A 12,693-nucleotide genomic window follows, 5' to 3' on the forward strand; every position below is an offset into this window, starting at 1 on the left:
TTTAATTAATATTAATATAAAACAATGTAACTAACCTATGTCATTAGATAATATGATATGACATTATAATATTGTTATTACGTATGAGTAAGGTCGGAGGAGATATAGAACATGACTTACATAAAATAAAACTCTACCCCCACAACACCACAGAAATCCTATTTGCATAAAATAACTACTATATCAAATTAACACTCTATTTTTGTATATAAATACCCCTTTACGAATTGTCACCAACGTTACCTACCTTTCACTATGATTTTATTTATTCATGTTACGTTTTATTATGATTTTATTTGCAGTATTTTCTTAACCAATAAATGAATGTGTTTTTACATTGTAATAGTAGTAATGTGTGTATTATATCTCCATTTGGTTGAGTGTTTTTTCATATACTGAGCAATTATTATCATTATTTGGATCTAATCGTGGCAATTTATTTGCAGGTTTGACGATTGTATGACACAGCAGCTATGATAGATTGATAGCTATAGAATTATGTCCATAAAGGTAATGACTTTTTAACTTGATTATTAAAGACGCTTCAAGAGGTTATTATTAATGTTATTAACTTGCGAGATTATTATAGTTGTTCGGATCACTGAATGTCTCTCCATGCTTTCCTTTCTTTATCATAGCTTAGAATAAACGACAAGCATTCTACCCCTCCTTATAGTATATTACTTCGTAGCTTTTTTACGCATAAAACATATTCTTATATTTGTTTGATTATACTCCGAAATAGGTTTACCGATTAATCTTCGTCTTTATCGCAAGAGTTTTGACCGTCGAGGACTCGGAAAGGACCAATATTGAATTCTTTAACCACACGGATAATTAGTTTCGTAACGGCTGTGTGGGTGTACCTTAGGTGTTGAACTGTTGATTAATTAATTTGTATATTTTTCTATCCCACATGTTTAACTTGATTATTTTGAAATTTCAGTGAGTTATAATTATGGAGTACTACGAAGGTCAAATGAGTTTATATTGCAAAGTGATTGTCCACCCATTCACCATACAAATTTTAGAAATTGGATAAAAAAAGTGGAATGGAGAGAGTGGCTAATACAAATATGATGTTTTGCAGGAAATGAGTGACTAAAAATTTGCACAAATTCTCATTATAGACGGACACTATCCGTCTATACGTATAGACGGATACCATTTTCCCTTACAAAATACCCATTTGCCATAAAGTGGGAAGCACATGGGGGGTGTCCCACCTTGTCCCTCCTACCCATTTTATTAGAGGTCTTTACCCGTCTGTTCGCCCCACCCGTCTATACCAAGACCTATTGAAAAATTTGAGTCTGTATAAACTCATCTGCTCTGATATTGACCCGTTGCTATTGACCACTCCGCTTAACCAGATATTACTTTCTACCCAAACAACCCCTGAAAACGCAACATGCATTTGGTGTCAGCTTTTAAAGCTAAGGGCTCACGGTGTGTTATCGTAAATCGGAGGTTCTATATGTAGTGTCCCCGTCTATGGAATACTTTGGTATAGTAGGGAAGTGATGTAAGGTAATTCTGGTAAATTGTAACGCTGAATTTTGATGGTAACGATTGAGTTATTGTAGCTCAAATTAGTACTCTCTTCCATCCACTTCAAAGTTAACATAGATCCATTTTTTCTCTCACAAAAAATGACTCCATGTTACCTTTGAAGTGCATGAAAGGGAATACTCCCCCCTATTCTTAATAATCCTCCCCTTTCATGGAGGACACGGGAATTAAGAGAGAAGAGTATTATATGGTAAAGTATTGTAGTGGGTAGGAGATTGGAGAGGGGAAGGCACCGTGTGATTAAAATAAGTATTTTATGGGATAAGGTGATTAAAATAAGTATTGTTGTGGGGGTAAGGACCGTAAGGCGATTAAAATAAGATAAAGTATGAGTATTGTGAGGTATTGTTGTGGGGTGTGTGATTAAAATAAGTATAAAAGTTTGTCAAATAAGAAAATAGGGAGAGTATTGTGAATAGACGAAATAGGAAACAGGGAGAGTTATTTAGAATAGGAGGGAGCACTATTTAACATTATCCATCTCAATTTCGAGATACAAAAGGCCGGATTCGAGATGTAGATATGTTGAGTTATAGGTTGTTTGGTTATGAAATTTTCCAACGCTCAGAAGTACGAGTATTTATAAACACTCCAACGACTACACTGAAGCAATTCGCAAGAAGCAAAGCATGTTTTCCATTCTTAAATTATAATGGAATAATTTTTCCTATACTAAACTTGGACTTTGATAAACGCAATTCGCAAGACGATTCCATTAAATACAACAAAGACCCAGTGCCTATTGACTTTTATAATTTTAAAAATAAATATACGTCTAATAATAAAACAATCAGTTAAAAAGAAAATCAAACTCAATTGTCTTATTAGTCATATGTTGATTTACTCCCTCTGTTTGTTTTTTATATACAGAACACATTATTCTCACTTTTCGAGACGCTCATTTTTCTTTTCAATGTCAAAATACAAGAAATCATATATGAAGTACGAAGTATACTCATATGAAAGCTTTCATCATAAGGAATTTAATAATAATTATTGCGTAGAATTAGTTTTAACTATTCGAGTGTTTTTAGTAAATTAGAAATGTATTAGGATATGACTAACTTAGTTAGTTTGGAGTTGGAGGTTGCATCGAGTCTCTTTGTAAACAGAAGTTGACATTTATAGTGGTTATTTTGTAACTTGGCGTTCACCGGTGGTTCAAGAGACAGAATATTACAAGTGGCCCGTGCATCGCACGGACATTAAATCTAGTATATATATAAAAGAGGCTTTTTTCAGGCAATTCTAGAGACTCCATGCTTTCTTAAACACTCGAACCAAAATAATAATTATATTAAAATTAAAAAAATACTACTATCTTATCAAATACTACATTAAAAAAATACCAACTTTTGAAAATTAACAACTTGCTTATTCAAAAATATCACGTTGAAAATATTTTTGAATCAACTCTCTTTTTCCACATTCTACCACAAAACAAATACTATTTAAAAATTCTTATTAAAAAGTCTTATTCCTATCTACACAAGACTATTATCTGATCAAATACTACATTAAAAAATACTCTCTTATGGAATATACACAAATATAATAAAATACCTTCTAAAAAATCTTTTTAAAAATTATTATTATCCCTATGTACACAAATATATGGAAATATATCTTCTCTTATGGAATATACACTGAAAAAAAATACGTTCCCCATTCTACCACAAATCAAATACTACATTAAAAATTTGTTAAATGCATGCTGTCTTCAATGCCATCCTCCTGCACGTTTATTCCAATTGACGTTCATGTTAAACACTATTTGTGAACTCTTATCTCTTAGCTCATAAATTCCTAATCCTAGAGAAATAGATAAATCTTACAAACACTATATAAATAAACTAATGCCAACGTTAAACTTACTTGCAAAAAAACTTTCCTGCAAACTCTTTAGGCAGCCATGGCACCAAGGTATGTTCTCATGTTCTCCATCTATACTTTTAGTACCTGCATCCAAACATATTTAACTTAACTCATATTAACTTGAATTTCTCTATACACAGATCTTATTCGCTGATCAATGAACTAAGACCAACACCTTCTGACAACGAAGACTCCGGCAGTAACAATTGGAAAATCAGGGTTCGTGTGACAAGATTGTGCAAAGTTTATCGTCCAACCAACAAATCTGAGCTTCTTTATGTTTCTACGGTCCTCATAGATGAAGAGGTAACGAACTATTCTATTTTCTCTGGACATATATTTTACGTTTTCCACCCAGGACAACGAACTGACGTCAAACTATATTTTTGTAAACCCTTTACAGGGAGGGTACGTGGAGGCAACCATCCCAGGTTATTTCTGGAAACGCTTCGAATCAAAAATTTGTGATGGAAAAATCCATATCCTCAAAAACTTTGAGATTATCCCAAATAGGACCGCTTATCGTGTTGTAAGCGACAACAAGATTATGCTGAAGTTCTTTTACTCTACTTTTGCCAAGGCCATGACATTAGAAGATAGTATTATTCCTATTCATAGATTCGACTTTGTTCCATTCGACAATCTAGACCATCGCCGTGATAACCACTATATACTTACTGGTATGTGAACTAACCTTAATTAATATTTCGTAATTAATATCTTCCTTTCTAACAGTACTCCGAATTTACAGATCTATACGGAGTTGTTATCGACGAGAAACCCAGAAACAATTCTCTTGCAATAAAGATTGAAAATGAAGTGTATGTACCCAACTCTTGGATTATAATCTATATGCTATACTTTACTCCCTGCCTCCAATACTTTATAACCTCCTTTATTTTTTAAACAGGGGTGATCATGTAAGAATTACTCTATGGGATCAATGTCTTGCCAACTACCATCTACAAAAAGAAAAACTTACTGGTTCTAACTTACCCACCGTAGCCGTCGTTACATCTCTCATAGTAAAGAACTATAATGGTAAGTATGAAATTTATTCATTATTACTATGCTATTTCTAAAATTTAAAGCATGTCTCTAAATTTTTTGTTCTTAAAAAAATTTCAGGATACAATAGTATATCAACTTGTTCATCAAGTAGTCTATACCTCAATCTAGACTTCCCTCAAGTGAATACACTGACTACAATTTATAGTGAGAAGAATGGGGATTTCAAACACAAAGCATCTATAGACGAAATCACCCAGAAAGATATATCAACCCTCTTAGAGTATGCAGAAACTGAGTACAAAAAGGTATGAAGTTATTAACTGTCCTTTTTTCTCTCCTTTAGTTCACTAAGCCCTTTTTTATTCTTTTTTCTGGACATTTAGGATCTTATATGTTATTGTACCGCTAAAGTAAAATGTATCCCAAGAGAAAAACCTTGGAATTACCAGTCATGTTTTGGGTGCACCAGTAAGCCACGTCATAAGGCATCTGGCCTTTGGTGTGATACTTGCAAGAAGCCAAGTGAAACTCAGACAATCAGGTATCACTTTTTCAGACAATAATCCGATTGTTAATAGATGTAATAGTGACACTGTCAAAATTATTAACTAACTATATGACTGTTCTTTGGGTTAGGTAACGTATCGAGTTAAAAGTGCAAGATGCTACTTCTACTACATCTTTCGTCATATTTGACAAAGAAGCTAAAAAACTTATTGGTCAAGATGCTCTTACCTTATTTGATTCCCAACCAATTGAGGACGAGGATGATGAAGACTACAATCACATTCCGGATCTGCTTTTCAACACCTTCGTTGGAAAAGAATTCTGTTTCAAAATAAAGGTTGCTGATTATAATCATGGTCTTAAAAGAAGAAAGAGCTTCAACGTCATTGACATCTCAGAGAAGTGCTTCAATGAGGTAATAACTAAATATTACTAAATGTTTCATAGGTTCAATTTAACCAAGCGTGGATATTAACAATACGACCACTAAATACAGACTGTCAACGGAGAACATACACAACCAAAACGCTCAAGTCAAGTTCATATTGTGGACGAATCAGATGACGAGGGGTCGAGCAGCACATCAAAAAACAAGAAGACAAGACACGAGGAGGTTGACTTAATAGATCTCAAGGAAGACTGAATAGCTCTAAACTACTACTTAATAGCTTATAGGATAAAAAACATAATATTAGTTGTTATTTAATAATGGCTGTGATGTATATGACACAGCTACAAACCATTAGTTGTTACTTTCAATTCCTAGATACTTCCTAAAGTTTGCTGTATGTAGCACATCTACATATTATTAGTTACTATTTTTATTTACTTAGACAATAATTGATGTATTATCATTAGATATTACATACTTTTCATATTGAGTAATAAAGAATAAATACCAGTTTGTGCCAACCTGAAATCGCATAACCAATCTCCAGAAGCGCAAAAACCCAGAAAAAGAAAGCAAACTTCTTCAGCAGCTGCAATTAAAATTCCCCGAAATAAAATCAAACTCTCATTCACAGAACCGTACCCATCTCACACAAGACCAACCTCAGAAGAATGCCTCATTATCAGACATGAACTCCTGGAGATGCATGGATTTCCTGAAGAATTCGCCCAATTAAAAAAAGATAGACAAATGTCAGAGCTTAGTTCTCCAAAGTTAGCTAACGGGTTTGTGAAATTTGAGGGTATTTTCAAGAAAGTTAGTGTCTTGAATGGTTTAGAGAATACTATTCTTTCAGAGACACTACTGATGTTAATTCCCAGAGGGTTTTTTTTTCCTGAAAGCTGACTGTGACAATTCATGTTCGATCACAGAAATGAGCAAGCCGAATTTAAAATACCCAGGTGCGTATGACAAGTATTAAAGATAATTTGATTGTTGACACTGATAATCCGGATAATACACAGGCAAAATTTCATCACAGACAGATACCATGCTTCATTGTAATATCAAAACGTTCAACTGCCCCCTTAGGTATCCCACCAGGAGTTGCACAAACCTGCATAACAATTAAACAGTAGCTGAAGAGCGCTTCATAACTGAAATTATAACAATACGATAAAAAATTAGAGTTAGATATTGCAACTATAGTAATCCCAACACTGACAAACCATCAATAGATAAAATTTAAAATAGAAACTATATATAAAAACCAATTGGAAAGGAGACCATATTATATATTGTTTATGTTTACTATAAGAAGTCTGCCACTCTTTAATAAAATATATATGTAAAACCTAATTGGAGACAAAAACGTCTTCCACTCCTACTTAAGCATATGTATTCTTCAAATAAACACAACAATTATTCCTGCTCCAACAGAGTTTTTACAACCCAAGTAAACAACAATAATGGAAGGGGTAGATAAGAGGAACAAACGTAGGAGGATCGTCTCAGAAGGCAGAAGGAAGAGGCAAAGAGTAGGTAACAATTCTGAAGAACAGATAGACAATGACGAAAAAGGGCAACTAGGTAAATTACTAAACTTATCTTCTGTACCAATCAAGAAAGTATTAGGCTGTTGTTCAACAGCCAGACAATATTTAAATTTTTTTTCAATTTTTATACTGATTAGATTAATAATGGTATATTTGTCGTAGAGAACAAAGAAAAAGAGTATCGCTACCTAGGCGATGCTGAGTACAACTGCCCTTCATGTGGTGCCATTATGTGGTTCGATGAGAGAATAAAAAACACAAGCACACGAAACAACATAAGGTTCAACATGTGTTGTAGAGATGGTAAGGTTCGTTTGAAGGGACTAAAGGATGCACCCGATATCTTAAGAAGGCTACTAACCCATGAAGATAAGGAATCAAAACACTTCAGACAGTTAATTAGAGTATACAATTCCTGTTACGCATTCACTTCTATGGGAGCAAAGATTGACAACTCGGTTAACCAGAGGCCAGGTAGCTACGTCTTCCGGGTAAGCGACCAGGTCCTCCACCATATGGGAACGCTGCTTCCAGAAGATGGGGCCCAGCCATCATATGCACAATTATATGTCTACGATACCGCCTCAGAGATATCGCTAAGAAAAAAGGCCGTGGCCAGAAGAGAGGACAACCCTACCTTAGATCATGACATCCTAACAAAACTAAAGGACATGTTAGACGAATTTAACCCACTAGCAAAGACATTTCGTATGGCAAAAGAGAGAATAAAGGAGGACGAAAACATACGATTATCAGTCAAATTGTTAGGTACAAGGAAGCCTAATGACAGGATATATAATACTCCAACAGCGTCAGAGATCGCCGCACTCATTATACACGATAATAGTACCGAGTCCAGAGGGAAGGACATAGTTGTACATCATAGATCGAGAGGGTTACAAGCAATTAGCGAGCTACATTCTTCCTATATGGCTCTGCAGTATCCGCTATTATTTCCCTATGGCGAGGATAGTTACCATACTGGAATAACATATTACGTACCAGATGGGACACGAAAGAAGGGCAAGAGGGAATACGTCACTATGAGAGAATACTATGCGTATCGGATACAACAGAGGGAGGTAGGAGGCGGTCCATTACTATATTCCGGTAGATTGGTCCAGCAATTTTTAGTAGATTGTTGTTGTGCGATCGAGTCAGAAAGACTCTGGTTTATTAGGAATAATCAAGACAAGTTCAGATGTGATGTTGTAAATAACTTATATGACGCCATTACACAAGGAGATACAATAGGGATAACGATTGGCCAGAGAATATATCTGCCTCCCTCATTTACTGGAAGCCCGAGATACATGCAACAAAACTACCAAGATGCAATGGCCATCTGTCGGTGGTACGGAAATCCTCACTTATTTCTAACATTCACTGCAAATCCAAGATGGCCAGAGGTCGAGGCAGCTCTGACTCTCATGGGGGGACAAAAAGTTGAGGACCGTTCAGATATCGTGGCCAGAGTTTTCAAGATGAAGCTCCTGCAACTTATGCACCTTTTGAAAAAGGAAGACTATTTTGGACCTACCGTTGCAGGTAATCCTTGATAAAATAAATAGTACTATTTTTAAATGTCAAAAATTAAAATATGTTCCCCGTCAATGCAACAGTGATCTGTAAAGACCACCCATAGAATGAAACAATTAACCAGCCTAAACCTTCCTACAAAAAGAACAAAACTTTGATGAACAAACAAGATCAGATCCATGGCTTTTTCTGAACTTATTCTGTTCAATCAACTGAACCGCAATGTCAAATAATATTCTTAAATGTAAATAACTAACATATGTTCCCCGCCCCTGCAGATATTTATACCATAGAGTTTCAGAACAGAGGTTTACCTCATGCTCATATATTATTGTGGCTGCGGAGAGGGAGTGAAGAGGTGTCAACCGACTTCATCGACACCATAATCCATGCGGAGATACCTGACAAAAACAAGGAGCCACGGTTATATGAAATTGTGTCACGCTCTATGGTCCATGAACCATGCGGCAAAGATGGTCCTAATTACCCATGTATGATGAATGATGTTTGCACAAAGAAATATCCAAAGGAACATAACGAGAGCACAACATTGGATCACAATGGGTATCCAGTGTACAGAAGAAGGAAGGACAGTAGGTAAATACATATTCTAAAGCTGCCCACTTTCTAACCTAATGACAAGAGTGTCACTAACGTGAACTAACCGTTAAATTTCTACGTGCAGGACCATTAAAAAGGGTATCCATGAGATGGACAATAGATCTATTGTACCATATAGCCCAGGGTTGCTTTTAATGTTTGATGCACACATCAATGTCAAGTAGTGCAACACAGCAAAAGCCATAAAGTATTTGTTTAAATATATATCAAAGGGACCAGATAAGGCAACTTTAGTCATACAAGAGGACACACATGACGAGATAAAGGCTTACATGGATTGTCGATATCTATCTGCATCATAGGCGGCCTGGAGAATCTTTGAGTTTGATATCTAGGAGAGATATCCTTCAGTGATGCGCCTCCCCGTGCACCTGGAAGGAGAACAATAAGTGGTGATTAAGGACAGTGATATGCTAGAAGAAATAATGGAGGAGAAAAACAGCACAGAAATAATGATGACAGCGTGGATGGCAACAAATGCAAATCAGCCAGATGCAAGAACGTTATCCTATGCGGAATTTTCAACAAAATACGTGTGGAAGGAAGGGGGATGGCACAAAAGGAAGCAAGGGAAGTGCATTGGCAGGATGGTTTACGTTCACTCAACAGCCAGAGAAAAGTACTACCTGAGAGTGCTTCTTAACATAGTCAAGGGTGCGCAAAGTTATAAAGAAATTAGAACATTGGGAGACGTTGGGTACCCTATATTCAAGGAAGCTTGTTATGCACATGGCCTTTTAAATAATGATAAAGAGTGGCATGAAGCCATGTCAGAGGCAAATAAATGGGCGATGCCGTCGCAGCTAAAGGAACTATTCGTCACGATGATTCTGTTTTGTGAAGTAACAGATATCACGAAGCTGTGGAAGGAGAGTTATGGGATGCTATCAGAGGACATTGAGCGCAAGAAAAGAAGATTGTTTGGAGACCCTAATTTAGAACTTAGTGATGCCGCCAAACGGTCATACACCCTACTTGAGATAGACAAAATTCTAATGAGATACGGCAAAAGACTATCGGACATAGAAAGTATGCCGCAACCGGTGGAATCCGATGTGCACGGCATGGAGAACAGACTGATTAGGGATGAGAAGAAGTACGATCGCAAACAGCTGAGAGACGAGTGGGAGGAGAAGGTCAAATTACTAAACACAGAGCAAAAAGGTATGTCATACACTAGAAAATAAGCATCGTAAAATCCATGACAAAGTATTAACAATTTTCTACAAATGTAGATGTCTATGATGCAGTTATCAATGCTGTCAGTAGCAAATTACAGGAATTGTTTTTCGTTTACGGTCATGGAGGAACAAGAAAGACATTCTTATACGGGGCAATCTCAGTGAAACTGCGGTCGGAGGGCAAGATTGTACTCAATGTGGCATCGTCCGGTTAGATATCTAAATTAACTAAGTGTTTAACAATAAATGTAAAAACTGCAAACAAGAAAAAGAAAAAGATATAATGATAATGGCACTTTAAATACTAACGATACAGTTACAGGTATCGCAGCGTTACTACTACCAGGGGGAAGGACAGCGCATAGTAGGTTTGATATACCTATTGAGCTATTCGACGACTCGACATGTAATGTGAAACAGAATAGTCAGCTGGCTGAACTACTACGGGAGACGTCATTGATTATATGGGATGAGGCACCAATGGACCACAGGAATGCTTTTGAAGCACTAGATCGTACGATGAGGGATATAGTAAGCTACACCGATCCGGACGCATCTTCAAAGATGTTCGGGGGAAAGGTGGTGTTACTTGGAGGCGATTTCAGACAAGTGCTCCCCATCGTATCGAAGGGGAAGAGACAGGATATCGTACAAGCCTCAATAAGCAGATCACATATATGGAAATCATGCACCGTGTTTCTTCTAAGGAAGAGCATAAGGGTTACAGATTCAGATGGTCAAAGACACAGATTTAATAAGTGGTTATTGGCTATGGGTGACGGGAGGTTAGAAGCGAAAGCGGAAGAGCATGAGGATGAAGGGACATGGATAAAGATACCAGAAGAATACACATCAATGTGTGGGAAGCTTGATATTAAACAAGTAGTCGATGAAATTTACCCGAGTTTCGTAGAAGGAAGTAAGGATGATGAATACTTGCGTGAACGGGCAATACTGACTCCTTTGAACGAAACAGCAGATACAGTAAACGACTATATGACCGGGCAAATCCCTGGCAAGTATAAAATATATAAAAGTTGCGATGAAGTATGTGCGGCTTCTATAAACAGCGAAGACCAGTTCTCGACTTACCCAATCGAGTACCTAAATACGCTAAATCTACAAGGCCTGCCAAAGCACGAGCTCAAGCATAAGGTAGGGATGCCAGTAATGCTTTTACGGAATATTAACCCCTCACAAGGATTATGTAATGGAACTCGATTGATTGTAACACGAACAGGAGAATATATAGTGGAAGCAAGGATTATCACCGGATCAAACGTGGGTAAGCATGTGCTAATCCCAAGGATAATGTTAACATCGACGGATCCTAAGGTACCATTCATTCTCAAGAGAAGACAATGTCCACTAAAACCATGCTATGCAATGACCATAAACAAGAGTCAAGGTCAATCCCTTACACACGTCGGGGTATACTTACCGAAGCCAGTTTTTAGTCACGGACAGTTGTACGGTGTGGCATCGAGGACGACGACAACGCAAGGGCTGAGGTTCTTCATAGATGATATTGACCAGAATTTCAAGGGATATACACGAAATATAGTATACAAAGAGGTGTTTTCGAATTTGCCTGTTATTGAATAATAGGGAGAATAACTCGATTTTGAACATTATGATTCAAGCCTAAGTTCAAGAAGTTTTGTATTAAAGTATTTACTGCTCATTTATTCAGTTTCGAATTTAACTGATATTACATAGTTGGAACATTAACAGGATTTTGAACGTTATAGTTAAACCCTAGGTTGATAAAGTATCGTCTTAAAGTATTTTGTGCTCATTTAATCAGTTTCATACGAATTACATTTGATCAATCAGTGAATAGAGAAGGCAAAAAAAAAAACATCATCGGAACCATCAACACCCCAACAGAATGAGATAGATCAAGGAGCAAGATGACCTTCATTCAAATGAGTACATAACACAAAACACGCGAGGACAAAATCAGTCAACTTAAAATCTTGTGATCCTCATAAATCCTTTGAATGAAACAGTGCAAATCAAAAATATAAGAAACGGATAAATGAGATTAGGCAACTGACTGTTACCTGAAGATGAATGCTGGCACAATTGATCAATAACCAGCAGCAAACAATGGCCGACGATGAACACCTCACCACCAGCATTTAAACCCGACCAGGAGCAGACCTGAGGAAGGGTACAACGGCTGGACTTATTCAGGAGTAGCAACGATAACGACCCAGGACGTAGCAGTATATAGAATTTATCAAAGAAAGACTATCCTGCCACCTCTTTAACTGACCGTGGCACCAGGGTATGTTCTCCATGTGTGGTTTTAATACCTGCATCCAATTACTATTAAGTTAGTTTATATTAAATTTATTTTTCCTTAAAACATAACACCGCCTGACAATACTCCTCACACCAAATATTAAAGGTGAACAGGCGACCGAGACGAGAA

The 12,693-nt window shown here is 36.6% G+C and overlaps 2 protein-coding genes and 2 long non-coding RNA genes across 4 annotated transcripts; all 4 read left to right on the forward strand.

Annotated features, from left to right (window-relative positions):
- The first annotated feature begins 446 nt into the window (after positions 1 to 446).
- LOC141608892 (uncharacterized) lies at positions 447 to 4,120 on the forward strand. The gene is made up of 3 exons (XR_012527044.1): positions 447 to 510; positions 3,588 to 3,753; positions 3,851 to 4,120. It is a non-coding gene; the product is annotated as an uncharacterized LOC141608892 (long non-coding RNA).
- A 725-nt stretch (positions 4,121 to 4,845) lies between these two features.
- On the forward strand, positions 4,846 to 5,771 carry LOC141608893 (uncharacterized). Its single transcript, XR_012527045.1, has 3 exons — positions 4,846 to 4,999; positions 5,095 to 5,380; positions 5,462 to 5,771. It is a non-coding gene; the product is annotated as an uncharacterized LOC141608893 (long non-coding RNA).
- A 1,054-nt stretch (positions 5,772 to 6,825) lies between these two features.
- LOC141607310 (uncharacterized) lies at positions 6,826 to 9,236 on the forward strand. Its single transcript, XM_074426666.1, has 4 exons — positions 6,826 to 6,946; positions 7,075 to 8,460; positions 8,730 to 9,048; positions 9,137 to 9,236. Exons 1-4 carry the CDS (start codon positions 6,826 to 6,828, stop codon positions 9,234 to 9,236), a joined length of 1,926 nt encoding a protein of 641 aa, XP_074282767.1.
- Positions 9,237 to 9,497: 261 nt separating this feature from the next.
- LOC141607311 (uncharacterized) lies at positions 9,498 to 11,858 on the forward strand. The gene is made up of 3 exons (XM_074426667.1): positions 9,498 to 10,236; positions 10,323 to 10,463; positions 10,570 to 11,858. The coding sequence occupies exons 1-3, from the start codon at positions 9,498 to 9,500 to the stop codon at positions 11,856 to 11,858; spliced, it is 2,169 nt and encodes a 722-aa protein (XP_074282768.1).
- The last annotated feature ends 835 nt before the right edge of the window (positions 11,859 to 12,693 follow it).

The sequence above is a fragment of the Silene latifolia genome, chromosome 10, assembly GCF_048544455.1.
Source record: "Silene latifolia isolate original U9 population chromosome 10, ASM4854445v1, whole genome shotgun sequence".
In the NCBI taxonomy this organism is placed as follows: Eukaryota; Viridiplantae; Streptophyta; class Magnoliopsida; order Caryophyllales; family Caryophyllaceae; genus Silene; species Silene latifolia.